The sequence below is a fragment of the Platichthys flesus genome, chromosome 4 (genome assembly GCF_949316205.1).
Source record: "Platichthys flesus chromosome 4, fPlaFle2.1, whole genome shotgun sequence".
NCBI classification, from domain to species: domain Eukaryota; kingdom Metazoa; phylum Chordata; class Actinopteri; order Pleuronectiformes; family Pleuronectidae; genus Platichthys; species Platichthys flesus.
The window spans coordinates 6,007,020-6,034,880 of NC_084948.1; the positions used below are offsets into that span (position 1 = coordinate 6,007,020).

The 27,861-nt window shown below is 42.3% G+C and overlaps 1 protein-coding gene across 1 annotated transcript; it reads left to right on the forward strand.

Annotated features, from left to right (window-relative positions):
• LOC133951953 (gap junction delta-2 protein) lies at positions 1–27,606 on the forward strand. Its single transcript, XM_062386211.1, has 2 exons — positions 1–1,075; positions 25,515–27,606. The coding sequence occupies exons 1-2, from the start codon at positions 1,005–1,007 to the stop codon at positions 26,359–26,361; spliced, it is 918 nt and encodes a 305-aa protein (XP_062242195.1). The 5' UTR covers positions 1–1,004; the 3' UTR covers positions 26,362–27,606.
• The last annotated feature ends 255 nt before the right edge of the window (positions 27,607–27,861 follow it).

Sequence of the window (27,861 nt, forward strand, 5' to 3'; positions counted from 1 at the left end):
ACAGAGAGAGAGAGAGAAGCCAAGTGGGAAGGCAAAAACAAGATGAAGGGAAGAGAAGAAGGGAGAGCTGCCTCTTGGAAACGCTGAGAGAGAGAGAGAGAGAGAGAGAGAGAGGCAGTGAGGACGAGGAGGCAGCCAGCTACTCTTGCACGGTTTGAGCAGAGGGAAGGAGATGGTTGGAGGAGGAGGAGGTGTGATGCTGCTCTCCGGTGCTGCCTGAACCAAACCAGGAGAGAGCGAGAGGAGAGGAGCAGCAGAGCGGAGGAGAAGGGACACCTTATAAACAATAGCTGGAGGAGAAGACAGAGAAAGAGGGGAGAGAGAGGATGGCATGAAGAGGATGGAGGAGTGGAGAGCCAGCAGAGATGCCTGGTTGCTCAGGCTCACATGAGTGCACGGACCTGCGCCCGGCTACCGTTACTACAAGATGCTTTCAAAGAACCACCGTGTGAGAGCAGAGTGCTACTGTGCAAGTGATGGACATCAGCACAAACTACGACTGCTTCCCCAGTAGTAGATAGTCCTTCTACACCAGATGTGTGTGTGTTTGAGTGTGTGTGTGTCGGTGTGTGAACATATGACCGTCCAGCTGTTTAGGAGGTAAACAGGGTCAGGTGCACCCAGAACAGGGAAACAAGGAGGAAAGTGGGAAGACACACTGATGTGAGCAGGTGCACACACAGACATGTGAGTGTGCATGTGTGCGACGAGCACATCGAAGCCTCGGTCCAACCATCTCAGGTGCAGTTGAGGTTGTGAGCGCGTGTGTGAAGAAGAAAAGGCGCTCACATGAGGCGTCACTGAATTTCTTCAAGCTTCTTGTTGGGCTCTTCTCTCACACTAAACCACCTGAAACCGCTCCCTACCTCATCTCAACAAGTTACCTTGAAGACTGAAGAAGGGACGTGGAGACCATCAGTGGTGCTCCTGCTGACTGGACAGCCCATCAGAAGTGGGCTCAGCCCCGATTTCCTGTACCCAGTGGATGCCTCCTAACTCCAGCCATGGGAGAGTGGACCATCCTAGAGCGCCTCCTGGAGGCTGCAGTGCAGCAGCACTCGACTATGATCGGAAGGTGAGCTCATGAGCGACTGACTGAGGTCTTTTGAGCAATGCTTGCTCAGATGTTTGAGTACTTGGATTAAAATTGCTTGGTTCTATGATGTGTGTGTTTCCTCGTAAGAGCTTGTTCTTACTGTATGTCCGTGCAAACATGCAGTATTTACAACATTAGAGTACCAATCCCTGTTTAACATGCATGCAGAATGTGAATCCTTTCTTGCTTCCAGTCAGTGATTCCTGGTCCAAAGTGGCTGATGCCAGGGTGAGGGGGGCTTTAGCTTAGCTTCTTTAATCCCTCTGAGTGACATGATGGGAGGGTTAGGCAACCAGGAGGGACTCTGTAAGCCCACACAGAGGCTTTGGACATCAGAGCAGTGTGAGGACATCTCATCTTAGACGTCCGCAATGGCTAAAATCACAGTTTCCTGCCCTACCTCTCAATTCCGATTTCTTAATTCTCCCTCTGTTTTCCTCCCGCTTAACTGCTAACTCTGCCTCAGAGGACATCGTTTGAGATTCCCACAGTTCCCTCCCCCTTCTATTCCTCCCTTGTCTTCTTCTTTCTTTCTCCGTCAAGTATGAAGTCATTGCACATCCTAAAAAAACGAAAACGAATCACCAGCGCACGGTCACCGCAGTTATAATTTATGCATTGTTCTGCATGGTGAGAGCACTTGTAGTCTAGTTTGAATAACTCATTCACATCAAAAGGAGCAATTATTCATGAGCGATTTTACCACTGAGGCACATCAGCTCTGTAGACAGCATTAAACATGATTTTACATCTAGTAAAGGACATACTTCTGAGGCTGGCTTTTCTTGGGACATCATTGAAAACCACAGGTTCAGTGTGGGCTCATTAGAGAATTGGCAGTTTAAACCTACCCAAGAAGTGACTGACTCACTCTGGATAGTAGTACTCTTTACTTATTGAGTGAATAAATGTCAGCCAGTTTATGAAGTAAATGATGTGGAGAATTATTGTCTGTTTTGGCAGAGAATGAGTCGTCTTCTCCTGAAGAGTGTGAATTTTGTTGAGCCGAGAAAATTAAGTGATTTGGAGCCTTGTTCTGAGAGCGTTCTGTTGGTTGAATGGTCTGTTAGAGTCGGTATTCTGATGAATGATTGGTCCGCGTTCACTTCCACTCATTCATGAGACACTGGAAGTGCAGCTAGACTTGTCACACTCGCTGCAGGGCCCCAGCGAGAGCAAGAAAGAAAAGACACAGAGAGAAAAATGAAATCCACAACAGCAATAGAAAAAAAATAAAAAATAAAAAAAAAAAAATATATATATATATATATATATATATATATAGTCGGGTTGCAAAGTCAAGAGGAGAGCGCTATAATCTACTGTGCGGGATCTAAAAGACGGGAAGCAGATGCAGGAGAAAGACTAATGAAGACTGTGAAGGCAAAGGCAGAGAGGAGCGGTTATTCACAGACAAGCGAGCAGACACATGGCCTCAGTCTGCAGGGTGTTGGTAGAAAGCCAAGAGGACTGTCTCGTCACGAGATGGTGCTGCATGTCATGACCTAAGCAGGGCAACCAGGACTCCTGGTGGCAAAACTCCTCAGATATATATATTATATCAGTTGTCCAGACAGTTGAAATGTTGATGACGGGAGGAACCGTCCGAAACTTAAATGAAAATAAACACACAGGATGTCCAACACAATGTACAGTTTAAATTGCATTTTTGCCTTAAAATAGTTTGTTTTTTTCCTCATTCAGAGCAACTAACAGACATTTCTTTACGTTTCTTAATGTACAATCTTTTAGTTCCATTCAACCAAAGAATAACAGATTTTGAAATTCTTCCAAAGTTCTGTGACATGTTTATAGAACTGTGACATGTTTATAGCTGTAAAACTGTAAACAATGTATAATTATGAGAACACTGAAAAGAAATTTATGAGAACACTGAGGTTGTCCCTTTTTACAGGATTGCATGTTCAATTTAAACAATATCATATCCATGTTTGCAAAATATAAATGTTGAATTGTCAGTCTGCTCTTTGGTCCAGACTGAAATATCTCTATCGAACGGACTGTAATGAAACATCCATGACACACATCTCCGCCAAGGCTGAACACTCCTACACATATTTTTGTTTAGACCTAACAGTAAAAACATGACAGACAAAGGGAAGTGGTCCTTAATGTAACCTAAAATATGTATTTGTCTTAAAACCAAGAAAATTTAAAAAAAAAACCTGCACCCGCCCCCTAATCTGCATTCAGAATAAATTGTAAAGGTTTATTGCCAGTCTTATCTTTCCACCAATTAAGGCCCAACTGTTGATCAAGCTGCACCAAATTGTACGCAATCATATATTTCTATCCTATGTACCGTTCTTCTAGATTCGTTAATTATTACCTGGGAAATCTATGATTTGTCAAAAAAATCGACTTTGCGAGTGACATCCTGGCTTTACAAACTCGACAAAGAAAAACGGATTTCATGGTTTCCATAGTAATTACGTATAAGTGCTCTGGTCTGTTTGTTGTAAATCAGACTATTTCCGTTTCATTCACTAGGAGGTCAATTTTCTAGTTTGTCCATAAGGAAAAAGTTGCCTCATATCAGGAGGATACAATTCATGGTATTAATTTACCTCTGAAATTGTGTTAGTCGGGAAGAGCCAGTCAGCCATTTATAGCTTTGGTTTCTGTGTGACAGTCTGTACGTTCCACAATTAAGAGCAATCTCTACATCTGGCTTTTCCACAGCTCAAAACCATCTAATCTAGGCCATCACGGCTGACGTGAAATTTTATAACCTCACGCTAATGCTCCCTCAATCCTAAAACCTATTGGTCCCTCTGCTGCCATTCCACTCATCCCATTGGGCAGCGTAGGTGCCGTGGGAGGAAGCATTGGACAGGTTGCTGTTCCTGAGGCGGTGCCGACGTGTGTGGTCTCATGAGCCCACCATGACAACAGCCTGCAGGCCTGAGTCAATTTGTCATACATGAGTCACACACACATTAGGGGGAATATAACACTTGTTGTTTGTGTAAGATTACAGACGTCCCTAGAGATTCCCTTCTACGGTCACGGATTGTGAGTGTGTGTGTTTGCATGGGCGAGTGTGTGTAGACTGTGAACTTTGTTTGTTTTTTGTTCACATATCACGTGTTTGGATGGGTTTCGGTCCTCTCTAGTGTGTGTGTGTGTGTATTCACTTGCTACCTCTGATTCAATCCTGCCATCACTGGCAGTGGTCCAGGTGTAAATCGATTGCTCTGGGACCCTCTGATGCTCTGTGGGGATCTCGGCTCCTGTTGGTACACGCAGCCTCTGTAGATAAACCCTGATGAAACACTGTCTACCTAACTACTGTCAAAACATCTCTCATGCTGCCTCTGTGCTCCCACTCCTATGGGCTTCAGTCCCATGTCCGAGCTGCCACTGGTTGGAGTGGGACTGCTAAACATGCAAGTCCGTCCTCCCACCACCTTGAGATTGATCTCCAGTAATGGAATAGGAAGTGGACCGGGCACTTGATGAAATGGTCTTTAGGGCTGTCTATTTGCAGTACAAACAGGCTCATTGGTTGCAGTGACTGGAATGTTAAGTGCCTGATTAAAGCTGTAAGTAACTCATTGACTTTTACGCAAATTAAAATAAACCTTGTTGGTAATCATGAGGGCAAGTATTAACTATTTCTCGATGAGAGAAGCAGTGGTTAGACACCTTGAAGACAATGAGATATAAGTTATAGTGGCTGTTGACAAGTAGTCCAGAGTTATTCCTTCATCCTCAAAGCCAATCTTCTTCTAAAAGTTAAATATAGAATGCTTCTTATTAAAATGTATGAAAACACAAAACCACCACAATATTATAACTTCACTCATAAGCTCTGTAAAATGAGAGAGTGTCATTAAGGTCGTCAGCCCTTATCACCTGAAGATCTCATTGTCTTTCCAAGTTGACATCTTGGCTCCTCTATGGCTTTTCAGGCTGAGAAATTTGTATTCATCTTGTTTTATTCAGTTGAGTCATAGAAACACTAAGTCGCTGTGAATGCCGCGGACACAATCCTGCTGTATTCTCACTCTACAGTTTTTACTTGGTAACTGTCAGGAGAGACTGCGCAGAATGAAACCCTTATTAGGTAATTTGAGTCATTTGTCGGAAGCAGCCATTTCCAATTCCGCCAGTGGGAGCAGGTTTCAAATGCACTTACATGATCAGACAAGCACTTTGTATGAACTATACTGAGCTTTTTAAGCCTCGAAGCTTTTACATGGTCCTAGCAGAAGCAGCAGCAGCTCATTTGGAGCGCTAGGCGGCCTCCCTGAAGAACATGAGAAGGTTTAAGGTTTGCTCGTGGCTCTGCAAGTGCTCTGCAAGTGCTCACTTCACATGAGGTGATCAGAAGCGTGTCTCTGTGTGTTGCTACGGAAGCTCTACAAGTATTTCTTAACATAGGTCAGGTCGCTTAGCACAACTCCTCAGCATGTTACCCCTGAGTCAAATGAGTGTTGTCACTCTGCTCAACCAGGAAAGCACGTGTGTGTGTGTGTGTTTGTGTGAGTAATACACTCTTTCAGAGCAATGCAATGGTGGAATGAGCTCCCCATCGACATCCGGACTTCAGAAAGTTTACACATCTTCTGCCGCAAACTAAAAACATACCTCTTCCGACTATACCTTGACTAAAATTTGAAACTAAAAATTTAGTAGCACTTGAATGGCACTTACTTATAGCACGTTGTAGTTTTGCTTTATTTTTGAAGAAATTGTACTTTCTTGATTCTTATTGTTCCGGGTTTGTGCCCTCACGGTTGAATGCACTTATTGTAAGTCGCTTTGGATAAAAGCGTCAGCTAAATGAAATGAAATGTTATTACATGCAGTACACAAAGCCAAAACCGATATTTATTTGTGAGCAGTGTTTACATGTGTCTCAGTGAGCCTTTGTTTGTTGACAGGTCACAGCTCTGTCGTCACATGACCTTTAGATCATCATGCTTTCATTGAGCAAACCCCTGTGGGGAGCGTTCCCCATGGAGGTGAGAGATGATTTTGTTTGTATAGCATGAGGATTATCCGGAGTAGGTTTTCTATATCGCATGAAAGAGAAAGGAAAGTAAGGAAGCGAGAAAGTGGCCATGATGTTTCCTCACTTGTGACAGATTCCCCAGAGAGATTATCGAGAGACACAGAGGGCCAAGTGCGATCTGCAACATCTATTCACTCGTCCCACCCTGTCTCTACTTTCACACTTGCTCCATCCATATATAATGCCCTCCGGGATGCTGTCGGCTGTAATGTCAGTGCCTTCTCCTCGCTGCCATAAGAGGCCGGTTGTTAAAACGCCCTCACGTGTTCCATAGGGAGATTATGAATCACCAGTGGGAGGTAGATGCATTTAATCCCAGACTTTATAACAAATATACAGCTGCTGATGAAACCTTTACATACACCATCTGGCGAAATAATCGAACTGTCAAAGATAGGTTTATATTGAAAATGCCTCAGAGATGCATTTTTTACGTTTATGTCAGCACTGATAGTGGGATTGATCCACCACAGCTGTGCTGCCGCAGATACAAATGAGCCCCGGGAGCTGGAAATAGAGGCTGCTCCTTCGCTGGCTTTCTCACAGCCTTTTATCACTTGAGTGCTACAGGCAGCCTCCACAGGGATCTGCTGGGGACGCAGAGTTGTAACTGAGGTTAGAGAGAGCGAGCAACGCCACATAATTATGCAGTTTGAGATCTCATTTCTGTCTGCTTACACATCACACCCTCTGCCCCCCATCCTGTTTGTGTCTCAGCTGCTTACTCCCCCTCTCTTCATCCTCTCAGTCCACATATGCTGAGGTCGGGGTTGACGTGGTGTTTGCATGCCGATGGCGTATTCGATTAAGCTCCTGTTGCAAGTGTGTGTGCGTGCGTGTGTGTGTGTTTGTGTGTGTGTGCATGCTTGTCAGAAATAGTATAAGATAAACCTCAATCCTCATAATTTAATTTTGTGTTATGGTCAATTTTTTGTCAAATTTAGCTTCTGCATCTGTAACAGTAGGGAACCTTTTTTCCTATCAAGGTCCAATCACTATTTTCTTGAAAATCCTCTGTTATCTAACATAAATGTCATAGAGAAGAGATAGCGCAGGAGAGAGTGAGATGAATGGATTAGAGCAGGCCAAGGGGTCAGAGGTCAGACCAATTTCACCTTGCAGGGTCTCATAGAGAAGCTGTCTCTAACAGGGTGACTCAGCAAGGCTTATAGGTTTAGTGGTAGCACCTCGCTGGCGGACAGAGCAGGTCAGTGTTAGGTTGATACCAGGGGGCTTGTTTAACCTGGATATACCTACAAACACACACACACAAACAGACACACACACAAACAAACACACTGACATACACACACACACACACACACGTGGGAGAAAAAATCAACAACCTCATCTTCATATAAAAGGGATCTTTCATATAAAAGGGATCTGTTGTCATAGCTCAGCAAAGATAATCAAAGAGATCAACGATTATTAATAGAAATTTAATAAATAGAAAATTGACAGTAATTGCAAATAAATAATAAACAAAATGAATAAATAAAATTAATCAAATAAATAAGGGGTTTGTGAGATTTTGCTTGTGTTCACAAGAATGGGAAAAGATATTCATACGTACAGATGGACAACCCAAAAACATGATACTTCTAGCCATGGGCTGTTGCTGTTGTGGAGGCATATCTGTAAACTGGAAAGCATTTCAAGTTATCACATTATCACAACAAAAAGCATCAAAGTTGGCCCTCAGCATCTCACTTCCTTTGTATAAAAGCCCTCGACAGACTAGATACATGCACATTTACATATTCAAGGACCGGTCTCCACACTCTGATGAACGTTAGCAGTCTGGAGTGTTCTAGACAAGTCATAAGGGCCATCGGGTTGTGCTGGAAGCAAAGTTTTATTCTTTGCACAGAATGTCAGGACATTGGCGTTATGTTACGTTAATTAGTGCTTGTTATTCCACAGCTTTTTAGAGTTATTAATGAGTTTTTCCACGCTTCCAGGTAGTCATTAGTTTCATCTTGCTGAAAGCTAAACCTCGCTTTAAATTGTGAATCCACCAGTAATTATTCTGTTACTTTACTTTTTTTGGGGTATAAAAGCAAGTTATCGTTAAGGATTCAGTTTATCAACGCTTCCCTGCTGGTGCCTTCAGGGACCTGAGGTTAGGTCTGACGTTCAAGGACTGAGAAATTTCACCTGCCAGGTTCTACACCATGTTGTCAGAAAATCAATAGTTGAACTCGTCAATGATGAAGAAAAGCAGCCCCTGCTCTCATCTGCATTACCACACGATGATAGCAGTGATTCAATGAATAATTTATATGGAGTCTAGTTTTATACGTCTCTGCAAGAATCCCTTTCACACCACACTGACAGTCGTAGGTAGGCAAAGCAGTCAGAGTAAAAATGTTGGTTAACAGCTGATACATAGTACAAGTTCATATAGGAATATGTTAAGGAAGTATAATGAAAACATATGAGATGCTTAGTTTCAAATAAAAATGAAATTGTACTGCGTTAATGTACCTCACTCACTTTGAGCTAGTGTTAGTACATTGTCACCTTGAACAAATCTTTAATCGACATTAACATGGCGATGACAGTTATATACCCATCTTCATCCACACAAGACTCTTTAGAAGGTCTCATTTCAAATAAACTTTGGTCAATTCATGTGCCTTGGAGTTGGAAAGTGGAAAAAGCATGGATACAAAATACCTGGACACCTCTTTCCGATATTTGAATAATAACAAAGAGCAAACAAAAAGGATCAAATTTGACTGGCCTATAAATAATTTAAAACATTCATAAAAACATCTGTATTGGAAAAAAGTGGTGCTGGTAAATATCATTTTGTCCCGATTTGAAGTCGTGTTAATGTGAATTTTCCTGGTCAGGACCGATTTTTTCTATGCCACATGTGAAAGCACTTTAAATCGAGGGTGCATGAATAAGTGAGGGTAAACATTAACACTAATAGTTAGTGCTAACTTTCATTTCACAAAAAGGTGGATCCTGTCAAGAAATCCTACTCACTTTATAATCAAGTCCATTATCAGTACCACTTGTCTGTACTACTATCCGTCACTAACCCATGGAGGGGCAGGAGCCAGACATTGGGCGGGAGGCGATGTGCACCCTGAACAGGTCACCAGCCCATTCACAGGGTCAACATAAAGAGATTCACACTCAACAACAAGCACGCAGGGGGAACCTGAAAATGCTGCAAAAAACAAGAGCTGCCAAACTGGGATTCAAACCTTCTTGAGTCGATTGTGATTACCACTGCACCGCCATACTGCCCTATATACTAAATGTGATGTAAATACAAAAAAGGCCTGTATGTAAAATAGGGTCTAACTTCATTAAAATCTAAAGGATTACAACTTTAAGGTTATAGTGTTCATGTGCATCTTTGGATCATCACTAAAATACATAAAATATGAGGGATAATTAAAACAAATAGCCAACTTTGATCTTTATTGGGAACAAAGCAATGCTGCTTCTTTTGAAGTTTGATCCATTGGGTCTATTCTTGTGGGCCCATGGCTGCAGCTCATTGTCTTATTTATACAATCTGCCTTTATTACTTGTGACTAACAGCGTTCCTATGCTGGAGTCATAATGTTAACATTTGAGTTTGATTGAGCTGTGTGTTTGTTTGTCTGCTGATGTCCTGATAACAGCCCGCTGCTCTGCACAGCTCCATGCATTGCTCCCTATTTCACTCTGCCTCCACACTTTATCTCACTCTTTGAAGATGAAAAGGATGCTCCTTCTGCCAGTGATTTATTCTGATTTATGGCCCCACCCAGAGCTACTCCCATCACTGGCTGCATCCGCACACTTGCTTTAAGCCTCTAATGAACAAGGTGAGAGTGTAAGAGCCACTGAGGGAGTGTGTCCACAGAGCCACTTCTCTCTGGCAGGGCACAGAGGAGAGATTCATCCCAGCGCTTCATCAGAAAAAGCACTGCTTGCGGGTTTTGTTACCATGACAACAATATCTTGACAATATCTCACCTCTATCATGCCCTCATATCATTTGACTTTTGCTTTTTTTTTTACATGAGCACCAGGTGGAGGATGTTAGCTCTTATACTTTGTATGGTTGAGCATATCGGCGTTCAGCTCACAACAACACGTGAGCTGCTTCTAGTCACAATCTTGAATCCACACATTTTCCTGAAATTTTCCGAAGGTGCTGTATGTGAGCACGTGAATGGCCAAGTTTGTTGCTCTGGAAATGTTCCAGAAACTGCCAGCCCCCGGGTAATGTGTGTGAAGTGTCCATGTCAGGCTTCAGCAGGAAAATTCACAACGGACGAGTGCAATGCAAGGTGTTAAACTGGAAGACACAAAATATATCAGGATGAAAAAGAGATTTCATACGTGTATAAGACACAAAAAACACATCATTTATGGATTTTGTACTGTGTGTCATTGCTCCTGCATGCTCCACACTGGTGCCTCCCCTCGTCTGAGTGGTGCGGACATCCCCACATCAGATGACATCGAGATTGCAGATGCCACAGAAGAGTTCATTGTTATTTAGTATATGAACTCTTGGCATTTTGCAATTTCACAACAACTGCTGTATATAAGAGACACCATCATCTTAAACAATGGCTGCTATCTGGGAGAAGGACCTTGTTTATTTTGTGGTTAGACTAATATTATTAAATATTATATTAAGTCATGCATCTGCGAATTTGACTAATTGATGCTATTTGATTTTGAGATCGTCCACCTGGCTGAACATCTGCACCAGCCATAAACCTTTAGGGAGGTGGAAGAGGAGCTGGCAGCAAGCCATGCAAGAGGACACTGTCAAGTCACCACCCCAAAAAAAATGGAAGAGGAGATATTAGTGCTCACACATCCTGTGTCTGAGGATAAAGAGGAAGAAGAACATCGCTGAGACAAAAATAGAGACATTTTGGAGGGACAAAATTTGAGTTTATTCTGTCCTACTAGCCCAACACTGCGTGAAACTGACATTTTCAGCCAAACCAAGTCTCTGCGGATGGCTACTTCAACCTCATCAGCAGAGCAGGTTAAAGGCTGGCTGCTTCATGAACAAAAAGTAAAATGACCCATTACCAGAAATTTGTGCAAACTCTTCTTCCTCACAACATGAACATCGCAACATGAAGAGAGTGGAACAGTGCTGGAAAACTGTCTGAACAAACAAGCTAATGTCTGATAGAATACAGAACTTGAGTTGGTCCCTAGGCGCTGCACTGCATGTGGCTCTTTGTTGCTCAGAGTGTAATTTAAGGGTTTTCATTTCATTGTATATGACTTTTCCATATGGAACTACCCTCAAATGGAAATATTCATACAATCTGTCCCATAGACATGAATAAAAAACAGACATTTTATTCATCAAATCTCATTTATTATTCACTGAGAAATTAATGAAAAATGCCCTATCGCACAATGTCAAAGAAAGTTTTCAAAAATCCTGGATTGTTTATTTTTAAATGAACAAATATGAAACTGTTGAATAACCGAATGTTTGAATATGAATGTCTTTAACCCAGAGACACACAGCACATATAATCTCCATGTCATGATTCAGCTGCAAATCTTTGAATAATCTCTGTCGATCACTGCTGTAACTCCTTGGATAGCCTTTGTACAATCTCTTTGAGCATATTGGAGCGTTTGTGTGTGTGTATGTTTGTGTGTGTGTGTGTGTGTGTCTTACAACTCTTCTCAGAGGCAGTATCAGCTTCTGCAAAGTGTGATTGACGCAACATGAATAAAAAACGTTGAGCGCGCACCAGTCAAACACCTTTGCTGAAGCACACCACCTCCACCAGGACCAACTCACTGTAAAAAAAAAACACATTTGATTCACTGCCTCCTCACACGTGTGTGCGCACTCACACACATAAACAGATGGTCGTCCAAATATACAAACATGTGCGTCAGCCAACTTGCAGCGTGGTTACTATATTTACTCATTACTCAGGGGCAGAACCATACACACACACACACACACACACACACACACACACAGATCCTGCCAAAGTGTCACAGTCCCCATCTTAACCGCTAATTTTATGAGCAAGCAGAAAGAATGTAACAATGCATTCAGACCTCACAACACACACACACACACACACACACACGCACACACACACACACACACACACACACACACACACACACACACACACACACACACACACACACACATGATCCCATTTGCAGATTCTTCAATTAAGCAGTGAAGTAAAGCTGCAAGGAGCGTGTTTGACTCTCGGCAATATGCTACAATCACATCGCTCCCTTGGCCAATTATAAAAAAGCTACTTGGTAGACAGAGCTGTGGAGTGGTGTGAAACAGATACATTTAGCCTTCACAACCTGTAGACTATAGAGTGACAGCAGCAGGACTCATGCAGTTTGGCTGCGATTCAAATGAAGAAGCTGTGTTTCCCGACCGACAGGCATCTCTGTGACGTTTCTTGGGTGGATGAGGCTGCGTTCACTTCCAATCAGATGGTGGACAGTAGAGTCAGAGCGTCAGATAGAAAGGACCACTAAAGGTTTGACTCCCAACAGAGCAGTTAGGTTTTAGGAAATTCGATTTGAGAGTTGCCAATTTGTGATCGTAATGCTAGAGGGTCACAATGTGTCTACACGCTGGATTTGTTAGATAATCTCAAATCTGCCCTAAAACATGAACTCAAATTCAATCTCACCATGAAGTTCACTCAGTACCTGGAGCTTTTGACTATAGCACATGATTCCCCCCAACAGATGGAGGCTGTCAAAGAAGTGTCGATGATCTGTCCATGAAGTTTAATTCAAATAGAGATGAGCATGTTCCACATTGAAAAATTTCCCTTTAGGGGGAATTGCCTATTTGTCTTTAGTGTCCAGATGCAAATGATGTTGATGTGGGGGGGTCTTTATCTGCAACTTTTTACATCAAATGATGTAAAAACAATGCAATTCAATGCAAATCAGCGACAACTTATTTATATATCCAATATGCACAAATGTCTCCATTCGATGTCACAACAGCATGGGCAGAGGTTGGATACCATCGGTTGTAATCACTATTATCAAGATTCATTTGCATATGACCACAAATGACATGAAATTAGGCATAACTCCTCTAAAGTGAAATTTCTTAGAAATTGAAGGACTTCTTGTCAATGATTGATCTCATAGTTCAGATGAAACGTTCTGACGTGCTGTTGGATGTCTATTTGACTCCTAACAGACTAAAGAACAAATCTCTACTCTCGCAAACTCAACGTCGAACTTCTGATAAAACACAATGCTGGGGTCTTTTTATGAACAATAGTTTATGGTAGCTGATTTTATCCATCTTTTTGAAAAACAACAAATTTGAACATTAGAACTGTTTTACTCAATTGGCTGAGCAAGATTGAACCTTGTGGTACAGCTGCTTAGGCAGCTGTTGTTTCCATCATCAAGAAATAATGTTGGATTATGTAATTTCTTAAGCGTAAGAAAATGATGATGAGCAAGTGATGTTCAGTCATGTGAACTATGACTTAAAAGATTGTTTGACCAGTTATTCCTTTTTGAGCTAAAGGGTGAATTAAATATTAACGTATTCATCACCAGCTATAGCAGGTCAGGGCACAAGGGTGGTAGTTGGTATACCTAAATTCAAGGGTTGGGACCTTTAGCAAATCTCAAGCCATACTAATACCTCCAATTTAATTATACTTGCAGTATTACCAGATAAGTGACCTATTAATTCCAGATGTTAAATGCACTGCATAAGCACAGAAGATTAAATCATTCACCACAGACACCACTGGCATTGTTATCCAATCCTAAAGCAAGTCACACCTTTTCAATATTTGTTTACTGTCAGTTTGGTTCTAAAGGTTCTGAAAGCAAAAGTCGAAAAAGAAGATTTGTGAGTGTAAATGTAATGTAAGTGAATCATTAGTGGTTTCCACAGGTATAGAGTGTTTTTCATGTGAGTGACAGTGTTTGGGATGTTCCCTGTGCAGCTATGCTCTGCCTGTTTGTGTGTCATGGAGGCTCCCTGCATGTGCCAGAGCTGCTGATTTGGGTTGGAGCTTGGCACAGGAGAGACGCAGTGGGTGGGATGTTGGCATGGGCGAAGCCGTCCTGACTCGAGATTGTCCAAAACCCACCGATTTAATCCGGATTACGCCCATCGTCTCTTTCACTCCCTATGTAACTCTCTCTCTCTGTCTCCCTCGTTTCCCGCCCACGCGTTCGGTCTCTTCCTCTTCAGTCCCGCTCATTACTCACCCCTCCATCACTACCTTAAAACCTCCAGAAAACCATTGCTCCAACTGGTTGGTCTGTTGCCATGGTGACCACTAGTGACACTTCCTTTTGTTCTCTCCATTGTTCCGTTTCAGATGATCTCTGTGAAAAGATTTAAAAAGTCTATTTTTGATGTCTGGTTTCAAATTTAACCCATACTTGACCGCCTGATCTGTTGCCAAGGTAACTGCCACGGTTCTATATGGATTTGTAGACCTTTATGAATGGTGCACTTATGAACCAGTGCATTGGTTTAATACTTAAGACATTTTATACTCTTAACCTTCTCCTGGGAACAATTTGCTCCTTATTCATGTTTGAAAAAATGCTTATCAAAAAAGCATTTACAGTCTAAGGTCAGACAAATTGACTTCCTAATGGATTTCTTTATAGAATACTAATGAAATGGTACATAATCCCAAATTACATTGGACATTTGCATCTGTGTGTGCGCATGCTGTATATGTCTATGTCTTTGAGCCATGAGCTACAATTTTCAATTTCAGTTCGCATTCATCAACACACCACTACAATTCCTTTGTCTATACACGTGTGCTTACAGAGAGAGAGAGAGAGAGAGAGAGAGAGAGAGAGAGAGATGGATGGATGGATAAGTGAACAGTATTAGAATATACTATTATTAGATTTCCATTTTAGCAGATAACAGAGGCAGGATTACACACAGAGACTACAGTATATCATAATAAGAGTACTGTCAGTGTCTACAGTGCAGAGTTCTTAATGTAATGCTGGGCATGAAGAACATGAAATCTGTTCATGTGCATACTTACAACATATTAAGGTAATATCATGTGAAATTATAATCCAAAGGCTAAGGATTTGGACTTTTTCATAGAATATTATATTTTTTTTTTTTTTTCACTTAAAGCCTTGAAAAATGTCAATGAAACTATGCAAGTTCATAAGGGAAATTGTCTTTGGTGGTAATCCTCCGAAATATGACAAAGGGCCCTAATGTTGTCTCTGTAAGAGGTCACAAGCCATGGTTAGATTAATGTGTAATAATCAATATCATTATATATATTTGCAGTTGTACTTTTAATGTAATCTATCAATTATACTTTAATTACACAAACACATACACACACACACATATACATACAAAGCAGTCAATGAGGCAAAGAGGCCCCCACAGGTGAAAGGCAAAATATCCTCAAGAAACACAAGCAATCCCAGCCGCCCACACATCTGCACAACTCAGGAAAGCATGGAAGCAGAATTTACAATAAAATTCAAACAGTATGATAACAAAAACTTCTGATACAAGAAATGAACAGTTAGATAAACATATATATAAGAGATCTAAATAATTTAAAACATGAGAGAGAATCGAACAAATTAAATATACAGTGGAATATAGTTTACTTCAGCATATAATTGGAAGTAAAAGAATCTGACAACAACAGAGTAAGTGAATAAAAAATATAACAAATAATAAAAGAGGCTCAAATGTCAATACATGGACAAATAGATAAAATTCAAGTAGTGTAAAAAGTTTTTCCTCAGATATGCAGTGGAATAAACTCAATACGCATGTAAGGTATGAGTCTAAGACTTCCGTGGAGTTTCTAGAGTGGACATAGGGTTATGTCCACTCTTCTCTGAATTATATGGACTGACCCAAACTGAACCCGAGGCTCTGACGCCACCTGATTGGACAAGACAGATTAACCAGACTAGACGATGATAAAACCATTATAACTGCTCGCTATGATATAAATTAATTTTCATCTTCTCCCCAGATGATGGAAGCAACACCCGTCAATGTCAGACACAATCGGCTTTGTAACGCCCTGCAACAGCTGGGAGAGTGAGCACGTCACTGATTAAAATGTGTGTGTGTGTGTGTGTGTGTGTGTGTGTGTATGTGCACATGTGCACAGAGGTGTCCTCATCCTGTGTGAGCTCTTATATTGCTCTTATATTGCTCTTAGCATGTGAGTGTGGTGGTGAATGTCCGTGTGTGTGTGTGTCTTTGTGTGTGTGTCAATGTGCACTTGTGTGTTCGGACATGGGTGGCCATGCAGGATAAAGGTCTGTCAGCAGGGAAGAACACAGCCCCCTCATTCCCTCTCTCACTCGCCTAAAGCACCGCAATGTCCCTTCTGTGTGTGTGTGTGTGCGTGTGCGTGTGTGTGTGTGTGTGTGTGTGTGTGAGTGTGTGTGTGTGTCAGGGCTCTTGTATGAGTCTGGTGCCTGCATGCTGACCTGCAGTGAACCAGCTATTGATAAACCCTGGCAAAGCAACACTGAGAGAGAGAGAGAGAGAGAGAGAGAGAGAGAGAGAGAGAGAGAGAGAGAGAGAGAAGGGTCAGTTTGTATTTGATTTGATAGAATTCGAGTTGTTACCAACTGACACCCTTAAGAAAAACAGGAGCAAAAGAAAAAGGAAAAAAATAGGAGAAGTTGTATACTTGGTGTATACAAAGAGAAGGACGGACTGAGAAGGGATTTTCCCCAAAGCTCTGCTAACACTAATGATAAAACATTACTACTACTACATGGCTTTTATAGTACTGCCATACAAGCCAGTGGCCAGTCAGATTCACTGAAGCCTCTGCGTACCCTAAGTACAACTGAGGTCATGCCCCTAACATCGACTGGCGGCTGCTAACACCTGCTAACATCTACAGGTAATTGGTAAATCAAATTGTGCAAGAGACCTTCAAACATATAAGGGACATTCTCCATCTAGTCTTAAAACATGTCTTGTACTGCTACGCAATGTTAGGTAATTTTTTCTTTTAAGAAAGGTTTGTATATAAAATGACCACAGGTGCACATTGCTCTCCTGATACATGTTTTATTTAGCAGTTTTCAAATTAAAGGTAAACGGGGTGGTAAGATGTTACTTTGCAGCTGGAGAGACATACTGAAACAGAAGTCGGCTTCTAGCAGTAATCAGTGCATGTTCATGTGTTTTGGGCATGTAGCTTTGATGAGAGGGCCGATGGGAGGAGGAGGGATGTATCTGTTGCATTTTTCCAAAGTGTAGCCTGCTCTTACTCGCTTCTTCAGGATAAACAACCCTAGCTTTAAACAAAGAAGCAAGAAGGGGACACATTTTAATATAATGCGAAAATGACCAAGGCATAAAAGTTTAGTGACTCTAATGGCGCACAAGACCTCGACAAACAAATTCATATAATAATTTCAAAATCTATTGTTTCAAAGATTTGGTTAAATTAAAAAGCTGTTAACACCCTTGTAATCTGCAGGGTGCTGAAATCCTATGTGTCCAATATATATGTTAAAGTGAAAAATGTATTGTCTATACTCATAGGTATCGTATATTTTGGGCAGCCGAGAGGTCGCTGATGGTGAAGTTGATGCTGAAGGAAGAATTCTCCGCAGACCCAGAACTTGCTTGTATAGTTAAAGTTTATTACACAGAAGTTCACAGATCAGGACGGACTATAGAAATCCGGAGACATTCACACGCCAATAGTGAAGCCCGCTTTGCAGGCGTCAAACATACAATGTATATAGGGGTTGCCTACGCCCATTGAGAGGTGCATGACTGCATGTATCTGAGCGCATAACATGTAAATGAAACGATGAATTCATAAGGACATGCCTTGTGCTTAATTGACAACAACCCATGTTCTAAACTCATCCATTAACAGGTCAGAGATCATTCCCTAAGGGAGAGAACTAATGAGAAATGCATAGAAGAATTACTGAGAATCTGAAGATGGGTGCCGCATGCTTAAACATGTGATTCTGGTTCATACTAAGGTTAAAGGGAGCAGAATATACTACATAGGCAATGCATATCTAATGAAAAATAGATATAAAGGCAAAATCATAAGGATTCCAAAACTGACACATTAGCTTTAGACTCCAAAGGGTTAAGGAGAGTGATACTGCTGATAAGAGGTTATATGTTGCTTGCGAAGAAAACAGAAGTCATAATGTTTTTCAGATTTTCTTTGGGCCTAAATAGCATCTGTAGCATAAATTCCTTAAAGCTAGGGTTGGTAATCCTGTCAAATCTTGCAAGAGCAATACACTTTGAAAAACTCCCTACCCCATCCCATCAGCCCTCTTGTCAAAGCGACTCTGGCTATCATCTCTGCTTCAGTGGTGTTCGTCTCTACGGCTGAGAGCACGAGCAAGGTGCATGCAGACAGGGACGCCAGCCAATTGTTTCATTTGGACCGAATTAAATGATTGGTTGTCCTAATTAAGCAGTTTTCAGACACGACCTCCGGGTAAAGTCCAGAGAATTGGCTTCAGAGTTCATCCGCAGTTTGCCTTTCACACATGCACAACACTCTACACAGACGTCTCGCAACAGCAACAAAACCTCAGGCGAGAGGTGGAGCAGCCGGGTGAAGCAGGCAGAGGCAGAGAGTGACGTACTAACTCCGCTGCTTGGGTCACAGGATTTTCTTCGCAACACACAGACATCATGGTCAGATCTTATCTCCACAAAATCTAATCACATTTCCTCAGTGTCTTCTAGGTTAATGACAGTGCTTTTTCACCGGGAGATATTTTTTTCTTTTTTCTTTTTTCTTAATTTTTGCGTCTGTCCCGCTTTAGAAGCGTTATCATATTATATATTATCTTAGCCTGTGACTGTTACTTATTTCTATAACTTCATCTAAAATTAGTCCATGTTAGTTCAAACAGAGATACAGGTTAGAGATTTGCAAGTGAGAGTAGAAACGGAGCGTCGGCAGTGATGGACGTGCAGGAAAAAAATGTGAGGTGGGAGGTCCAGTGAAAATCAGGAACAGGTATTGATGGAGACTAAAGGTGACGCCCTGAGAGGGATTAGCTGGTCAGCCAAGCGGCTTCATTTTCTAATTAATCATTTATGATTCCGATCAGGAAATAGAAGAAAATCAACATCTCACAATAATGCTATGTTTACAGAGAGATTAAATCACGGGATGCTGGATATCGATTTTGAAATGGATTATGGGACTCATTTGGTAAAGAACCTAAATTGTCTGCGATGTTGGAACAACAGTCGAGCCTGCGTTTCTTCATGTGTTTTTCTTCACTGAATTATCTTCTAAGCAGCTTCCACACAGCAGGATAACATAGTTGGCCTATTTGGCATAATTTGCTGTTTCACTGAACATTACTTCAGGATTTCTTTTGCATAAAGTAAGCATTAAGCTCACTGAGGCGACTAAGCCACAATATTAACTGGTGCAACAACAAGTCTGCTCGCCTCCTCAGCAGAAATATGCTGCTCTTCAGTTAACTTGGCTTCAAGTCGTTCCCCCTTCTCTCTCGTTTTCTGCCCATCGCCTGTTGCCGTGGTAACTAGCAGGGGGGAGTTGAGTGGAGGGGAGAATGAAAGGAGGGAGGAGAGAAGGGAGGGGGAAAAAAGATTGTTGCCGGTGGTGGTGCGAGGGAGGGGTTGTTTTGTGTTTTCTGGGTAAAGGAACCACAGCTGTTCTTCCTCTCCTCTACCCTCTTCTTTTTATCACCACATCTTCCAATCTCTCCAAGACTCAAGCTCCTCATCGATCCCTGGCCAATTATTTCCTGTCCTCTGCCTCCTTGTCCTCATTATCCACACACCCTTATGCCTTTTCCTGGTTTAATTTCCTCTCCTTTCACCTTTTTCATACACAATGTCTGAATTATTTGCTTTTCTATTCCATCACCTGATTGTTTTCATTTGCTTTACCTCACTAACCCACACACCAGCTCTACCTATTGAGCTATATCCAACTCCCACCTCTCCTCTACGTCTATTTTGATTCATCTCATGCTCTCAAAATGCCATGTAACAGTGTTAAGGGTTTCATTAAACGAGAGCCTCACTCTGCATGGGGTTTTAATTTCTCTGGAAGTTGAATAATGCAGACCACTGAGGGAGCAGCAGTATTGTTTGTGTGTGTGTGTGTGTGTGTGTGTGTGTGTGTGTGTGTGTGCGTTTGTGTGCATGTGTGTGCGTGTGTGTGTGTGTGTGTTTGTGTCTGCATACATGTGCATATTTTTAAAGTGAATGCATTTAAAGGTACTAGATTGGGCAGGATTTCTCACATCAGATGCAAAAAAACGTATGTTTTTTTTAATGTTTAAGAGTTAATTTTCAAAATTAAAATGGGCACATACATAATTATAGCTTGAAAATAAACAGCACCCTTGTAATGCAAGATATCCACTCTTAGATACAGAGAAAGAGCAGCAGAAAAAAAATGGTGGGTGGGGCATGATTGTAGGAGGAGGCGTTTTTGGAATTGTGCTAGGATAATGTTTTCGTATGATCACCACCGCCTGTGTGGTAACACAGGCAACATATTAGTCAAAGGGAACAACAAACACTGTCTGCTGGGAGCAGAAGGTGTGGGTGTGTTGGGATATGTGCTTATATGTCTGCCATGTGTATGTTTTTGAAACATAAGTTAACAACATAGGTTTGCAGTTGATGATTATTATTTTTGGGGCATTTTTGCGAAAATTAAAAGTCAAAATTGAATCAATTAGGAGTAACACAAATGAAATGCAGTTGCCGGGTGAACCAGCTCCACAGGAGTGTTGGTAGCAGCGAGCTAGCAGCATTAAACCACAGACAGTTTAAATGCCTTGTGGGACTGTTCGCAGAGAAACAAGGCTCTTCATAGAAAAGTACAGACACAATCTGGAGATTATTCCTGTTGGGGGTGGGGGTAGCGGATGTAGGTGTTAGTGTATATTGGGAAGGGTGGGGGGTGAGTTCAGAGAGAGAGAGAGAGAAATGAGGAAGTAGGGCCAAAGAGCCTTAGGAGTGCGATTGAAAGAAAAAAGCGAAGAAGAAAGATTCTCTAGAGGGAAGAGAAAGAACAGGTGGGGGATGCTGTGTGAGGTACGATAATCTAAAGCTGTTCGATGGCATTAGAACAAAAAAAACCTAATGCAAGAATCATCCCATGGCCCGGCCACAGATTACAGCACTGGGTTTGCGTGTGGAGGCTATTATATAATTCATTCTCTATGATGAGATTTGCCTTCATTGCTGGTTTTCCTTACTACCCCCTACATCTCTCACACTCCATCCCAGCACTGGCAGTTACTCTTTTAATTTAAGGAGAAGATGTCCCAGCCACACTGGGGTTTTTTGGTGACTTCATAATCTTTTTATCCCTGTCTGGAACTAATTCATCTTAAACAGCATTTGATGTCTTCTTTCTGAACTCACTCAGTGTCCACTCACTGTCTGGGATGCATGGATATGTGTGCAAACATGCATGTGTGCATGCGTGGCCATGTAAAGCATGCGTGTGTGTGCGCATGCACACATGCGGACATTAAGCTCAATGCTCTCTCGCTCTGGTATTGTGAATTATTTTCCTACTAAGCTCCTTAATGGAGTCACTACAAGGGCAAAAGCATTTTCATTTTTTTTGCAGTCATTCCTCCCTCCCTCCCTCCTTCGTTCGCTCTCACTCCACATCCCAGCTGATCCCAGGTGGACGGATTGGCAATAACTCTTTCAGGTTTCATTGTGGAGGTCGCCACTGGTGACCTGTTGTTTTGATGAGAGGTACATGTGAACCACATGCTGTCAGCCTCGGGAGAGGATTAACGCTGCCCTTCTACTCCACATCTGCACCACACAAGACTGGCAAAGCCACCGTGCGATACCATTCACACCACCAAATGCCATCAAATGAGTATCTGGATGCAGATGGTTTTAGTGCAGTATAGAAGGAGGCTACCTTTTAGATCCACTGGTGTTCGGCCATACAGAACTTCTTATTGTTTTTTTTTAATAACAAATAGAACTCTTTCTATGAAATACAGAGGCGTGGCCTTTGGTAAATTCAAGTGATGGCTACCATCTCTTTATGATGTTATTTAATCAATCCAGACTCATCCTGAGGGAGAGTTACTTGTGACTAAGAGGAGGTTTGAGGTGGCTGCTGTGAACACGTATGAGAAATGTCCTTGTATAGAGAAATGCATGTATGTGAGGGACTGAGACTAAACGTGATATTTGAAGTTTCTAGATTGCTAAATAATTTTACCAGCAAACCCAATACTCTCCATTAATGTCAATATGCTGCATACATAAAATTACAGACTACAACATGAATTCTATTTTAACAAAGGTATGATTACTCTGCATAAAGGGAGTCAGGCAAAGGTGTGGGCATGTGCCATAGATTTTCAAGTGTGACATTACTGACAAAATCAATAGATGTCTTTTACACATATTACTATATTACTGTATTAATGAACTGAAGGTTCATTATTCAAAACTGATACATTGAACGTTACTACTTAAATCAAATAACTCTTAAACCAAAAGTCAAGGCTAAATCATCTCCTTCCTTTTCTACTTGTCCTTAAAGACTCAGGGCGGGATTCCCAAACCCAAAAGGAGTACATATGTTTTACTGTTTAAGTCTGAAAGACTCTAATCATGAATCTGTTGTATCTGTGTTTTATCTCTTTGAATTTTAATGGACTGGGTTCGGCAAAATGACCACCTCTCAGGAATGAATTGTACCTCACACTGTACTGCCCAGCAGCCCTGCCTGCAAGCCATTTTTATATTATGTCACCGTCTATTGACTTGTATGCACATAAAACCCATAAATCCATGATAAATGTAATGAGGTCAGGTTTCGATGGGCTACAGTAATGGCGCCCGCTCTGGATTCACATGGAGTAATGAGACTGATTTATCATACAATTATTTATGGGATTATCATTAATATAAATGGCGGTGATTAGTGAGTGTTGATGTTATGCACAAGTCAGTTTGAGCTCTCTCATATTTGTAGGACTGAACTGGGAGGCAGTAATCAATCAACAGATTAACAGTGACGTCCTGTCAGTAGTCTTCAGCCGGGTCTCAGACTTCGTTCAGTCCCAGATTGCAGCGCGAGACAGCCGACAGGCTCGCACACACGAGAAGAAATAGCAGAGAGCTTGCTATCTGAAGTGCTTGCATGTTCTCAGATCTGAAAAATGAATGAGGGATGAATAAAGTAAGAAAAGAACAAAGAGAAAGATGTCTGCAAGAGAGGAAACAGAAGATGTGGGGGGGGGGCAGAGACCTGTAGTCCATCTACTGTGTGTGTCACACATTATGCAGCACACAGACACACTTAGTGTACCGACACGCCAAGTCAGCCCGCGTAAGCATATGCTTGGATAGATGCACATAACATGCACACATCTCTCTCTCTCTCTCTCTCTCTCTCTCTCTCTCTCTCTCTCTCTCTCTCTCTCTCTCTCTCTCTCTCTCTCTCTCTCTCTCTCTCTCTCTCTCTCTCTCTCTCTCTCTCTCTCTCTCTCTCTCTCTCTCTCTCTCTCTCTCTCTCTCTCTCTCTCTCTCTCTCTCTCTCTCACACAGAAATAGGAACCAATCTGCAACTAAGGTTATAACCTCAGTCACACCTGTTACTAGGGCATTAAAAGCAGAAAATGCGTGTGTATTGTTCATAACCGAGAGACAAACTGAGAGGTTACTCTGCGGTGCGGTGTTTTGTGTTTGTGTGTGTGTGTGTGTGTGTGTGTGTGCAGAGATTAATCACAGCTCCAACTTAAGTGATTCCTAACAGTGGTTGCCATGTTAACTGGGCCTAATGATGGAGAAGAGACTAAAATTAGTCTAGGAGGAGTCATGTCATCCCAATTCTCCCTATACGTGTAAACACCCTCACCAAACTCACAACTACACACACACACACACACACAATGCATACTGAGTCACCTAAAACAGGCCATGAGCCAACTCTCCTTCTTTTTGGAGTGCTTACTTTGGGTGACAAATGGAGTCTGAAGTAGACCTCTTCTGTGGAGGAAGAGTGACTTTAGCGGTGGTCCATTATTAGTACCGTTTTCCCCTCTTTTCTCTGCCTATTTCACTTCTCTCTCTCTCTGATTAAGGAGTTCAAAGTCCTTCCTGAGGCTCCCCCCTGTGATTTCAATTTCAAACCCCTCCTCCTTAACCTCAATTCTGACTTTTTTCCATCCACACTTAGTGTCCTTTACCAGACTTCTCCCGACTTTCCTCCTCATCTTGCTCTGATATGTCATGAAGGCAAGTGGTGATGTCTACTTCCCTTATACGTATTCACTACCCCTGCTTTGTGTCCATCTCCCCCATACAGTCTCAGCTTTTTGTCCCTTTTCATTATAAGAGGATTTTATGCTTTCTCATAAAAATATTTGAGGGATGTATCAGTTGTACTGTTGATGTTCTCATGATGAAGGCCCAGACATATCTGTGATCACACTAGCAAGCTAGAGGACCACCAATCAGTCACAGAAGCAGTAGTAGATCTAGTTATTTCTAAATCAGGGGCCACAAAGGGGCCACAATTTACACAGAGATGCCAATTATATGTCCTGTCAGACTACTGACAGGACAGGGGCACTTCATGTGCCAGTGTCGCCCTGGCCCCTCCCCCAGATCTGGCCCAGCACATAAGCTCTATGAAGTGTTTTCTGCTTCCTCTTTACTGGGTTGTTTATTTTGTTACTGCCTGTTTTGTTCGCCCTGTTCACATTACCTGTAAGGTAACTAGCTTGTTCGCTTGGTCACTCATGGTACAATGAGTTCAATCAAAAGATGGATTGGTACTTTGACTCCTGTCTCATAACGGCCTAAAAACTTTTCTTTTTTATGGAGCACTTTATACCGTCAGACAGACAACGTTAAATGAAACTGAATGGAACAGACTAGTTAAATTGAAATGAAAGCTTCCATCATTTTGGATTCCAAAGCTCTCTGCTCCCTTGGAAGTTCAGCACTGTCGAGCTAAAATTTACACATGAAAGCTCGTTAGATGTACTTTCTTTTGTCGAGCCAGTCCACAGATCCCAGTATTTCTACTGAATTATATTTATCTCACTGCAACCTGTCACTAAAAATAGTGCAGAGTATATTTATACACAGATATTTTTAGTGCTGCTTCTTGTTGTTTTTGTCCATCACTTCTTGTGTCGAAGCTGTTTATACTTGAACTTGATTGCAAATCTTTCATCCGTTCCAACTTCCTTGCACCGTCCTTTCGTATTCAGCACATCTGTAGAGCCTCTGGTGGGAAGGACATCAGGACATCACATCCTTCCTAATGCAATATGTCTCTGAGTGTATTAACCCCATTTATCTCTGTCTTCCTCCACTAGGATCCTCCTGACAGTGGTGGTGATCTTCCGTATCCTTATCGTGGCCATCGTTGGTGAGACAGTGTACGAGGACGAGCAGACAATGTTCATCTGCAACACTCTCCAGCCCGGCTGCAACCAGGCCTGCTACGACAAAGCCTTCCCTATTTCTCACATTCGTTACTGGGTCTTCCAGATCATACTGGTGTGCACGCCCAGCCTCTGCTTCATCACCTACTCCGTCCATCAGTCGGCCAAGCAGAAAGACCGGCGCTATTCCTTTCTCTATCCCATCATGGAAAGGGACTATGGGGGAAGGGACGGGGCGCGAAAGCTTCGCAACATTAATGGAATTCTAGTTCAGCATGGCGGCGATGGCGGAGGAGGGAAGGAAGAACCAGACTGCATGGAGGTGAAGGAGATTCCCAATGTCCCGCGGGGCCTGACCCATGGGAAGAGCTCCAAGGTTCGCCGAGAGGGAATCTCCCGCTTTTACATCATTCAGGTGGTGTTCAGAAACGCGCTAGAGATCGGGTTCTTGGCGGGCCAGTATTTCCTCTATGGCTTCAGCGTGCCTGGGATTTTCGAGTGCGACCGCTATCCATGTCTCAAGGAGGTTGAGTGCTACGTGTCCCGGCCCACCGAGAAAACTGTTTTCCTGGTGTTCATGTTTGCGGTGAGTGGCATATGCGTGGTGCTCAACCTGGCTGAGCTCAACCATCTGGGCTGGCGCAAGATCAAGGCGGCCATCAGGGGCGTCCAGGCCCGCAGGAAGTCTATCTGCGAAATCAGGAAGAAGGACATGGCCCATTTGTCCCAGCCACCCAACCTGGGTCGCACACAGTCCAGCGAATCAGCCTACGTGTGACCGTGAAGAGAAAAAAACGAGGAGGAGTGGATGAATGTGCACGAGAGAGTATGAATTAATTTTGATTTTAATTTAATGACGACGGTGTGGAGGTCAAACAAGATGACCTCTCCTCTGTGGAATGACACACAATGCGAGAAGACCAAATCTCTGACTCTTTGACTCTGTAGGTCTGGAGAGAGTAGAAGAAGAAGAAAACGACTGAGCATAAGAGGGGACAAAAAGTTCTCTGCATACAAACATGATTTTGGTTTCCTGGGGAGCTATTCCATTTTCTACTTTTGTCTTTTTAATTAATTACCTTCTCCTCTGCCCCTCGTTTCTTATAATGGGAGGAATTTAATCCTCAAGAGCCTGAAGAGGGCAGGACTTGAAAGAAGAGAAAGAAAAGGGGAAGAGAGAGGAGGACTGATGAGATGCTGTTTAGTGTTCTTTGGGGATTTTGGAAGACAATGGCAGTGTTTGATGCATCCAATGGTGCTTTTCTTCTGGACTGTGTCAGCCACAGTGAAAAAGGGGGGACAGGAAAAGGGGGGGGACAGAGAGGACGAGTGGCAACATCATTAAATGAGGACCGGAAGAACTGTCACAACCATGACAGACTCTGGAGATCGAAGGCGAATTAGTGAGTGAGAAAGAGTAGGAGGGATGCATCACACTCTGGGAAAACGTATGAAAGAACTGCGGAGCGAGGGAAGAGAGGAAACTTTTCTCCTTCGCTTCCTCTCCCCGCTGGAGATTCAAGGTAAAAAATGAAGCCAAGACAGACGGAGCTGCCTCTGATCAGTGTCAGCCTCACCTCTGCTGGAACACTGTCACGAGCCAAAACCAAGAGAAAAAGACTGACGACGTTTATGTTTTGTCTCTTGGCAAAAGATGATTTTAACACAAACACAAGCGAGTACCATAAACACTTGCCTCCTTTCTATCTCTCACATTCCCTGCTCCACGGTTGGCAGCTACATAGTCCCCTGGGGCTTGGGATGACAGTAATGACTCTCGCTGCACTCCCGCTACGTAAACTCTGGAGAGGAACAAATGAACAAACAAAGTGTAAACGTCAGTGTCTCCCGAAGCACAAACCAAGTGTCCCTCCTTCCAGCATTCCAGTGTGTTGAGAGATAACGGAGAGGGGGACAGGAAGAAGAAGGGAGCTCGTAGAGGAGGCACAGTGATGACTTTATTACAACTTTAAACATATTTGATAAAGTTTATCGCCATGAATCATGATTTTCTTTTTGAGAAAGCGACGGTGCCATCCTTGAGTTGCATAGAGTATAACATGGTAATATAATTTTTCCATTTATCCAAATAGAGTATATCCAAATAGATTTATTTATCTTTTCAGGTGGGTTGGTTGGGACATCATGTTGCTGTCTTTTCATATGTAGAAACTATTTGTCTTTTTTTCCATTTTTTGTTTTGTTTAAAGTGTTTTTCACCGATGGAACGGATTAACGACATGTACGGGTGGGAAGGGAACAGTTGTGAGCCTTGTTT

Coding starts and splice junctions, on each gene's coding strand:
- LOC133951953 (XM_062386211.1), top strand. CDS start 1,005: ATGGGAGAGTGGACCATCCTAGAGCGCCTCCTGGAGGCTGCAGTGCAG. Junction 1,076..25,514: donor CACTCGACTATGATCGGAAG/GTGAGCTCATGA, acceptor TTCCTCCACTAG/GATCCTCCTGACAGTGGTGG.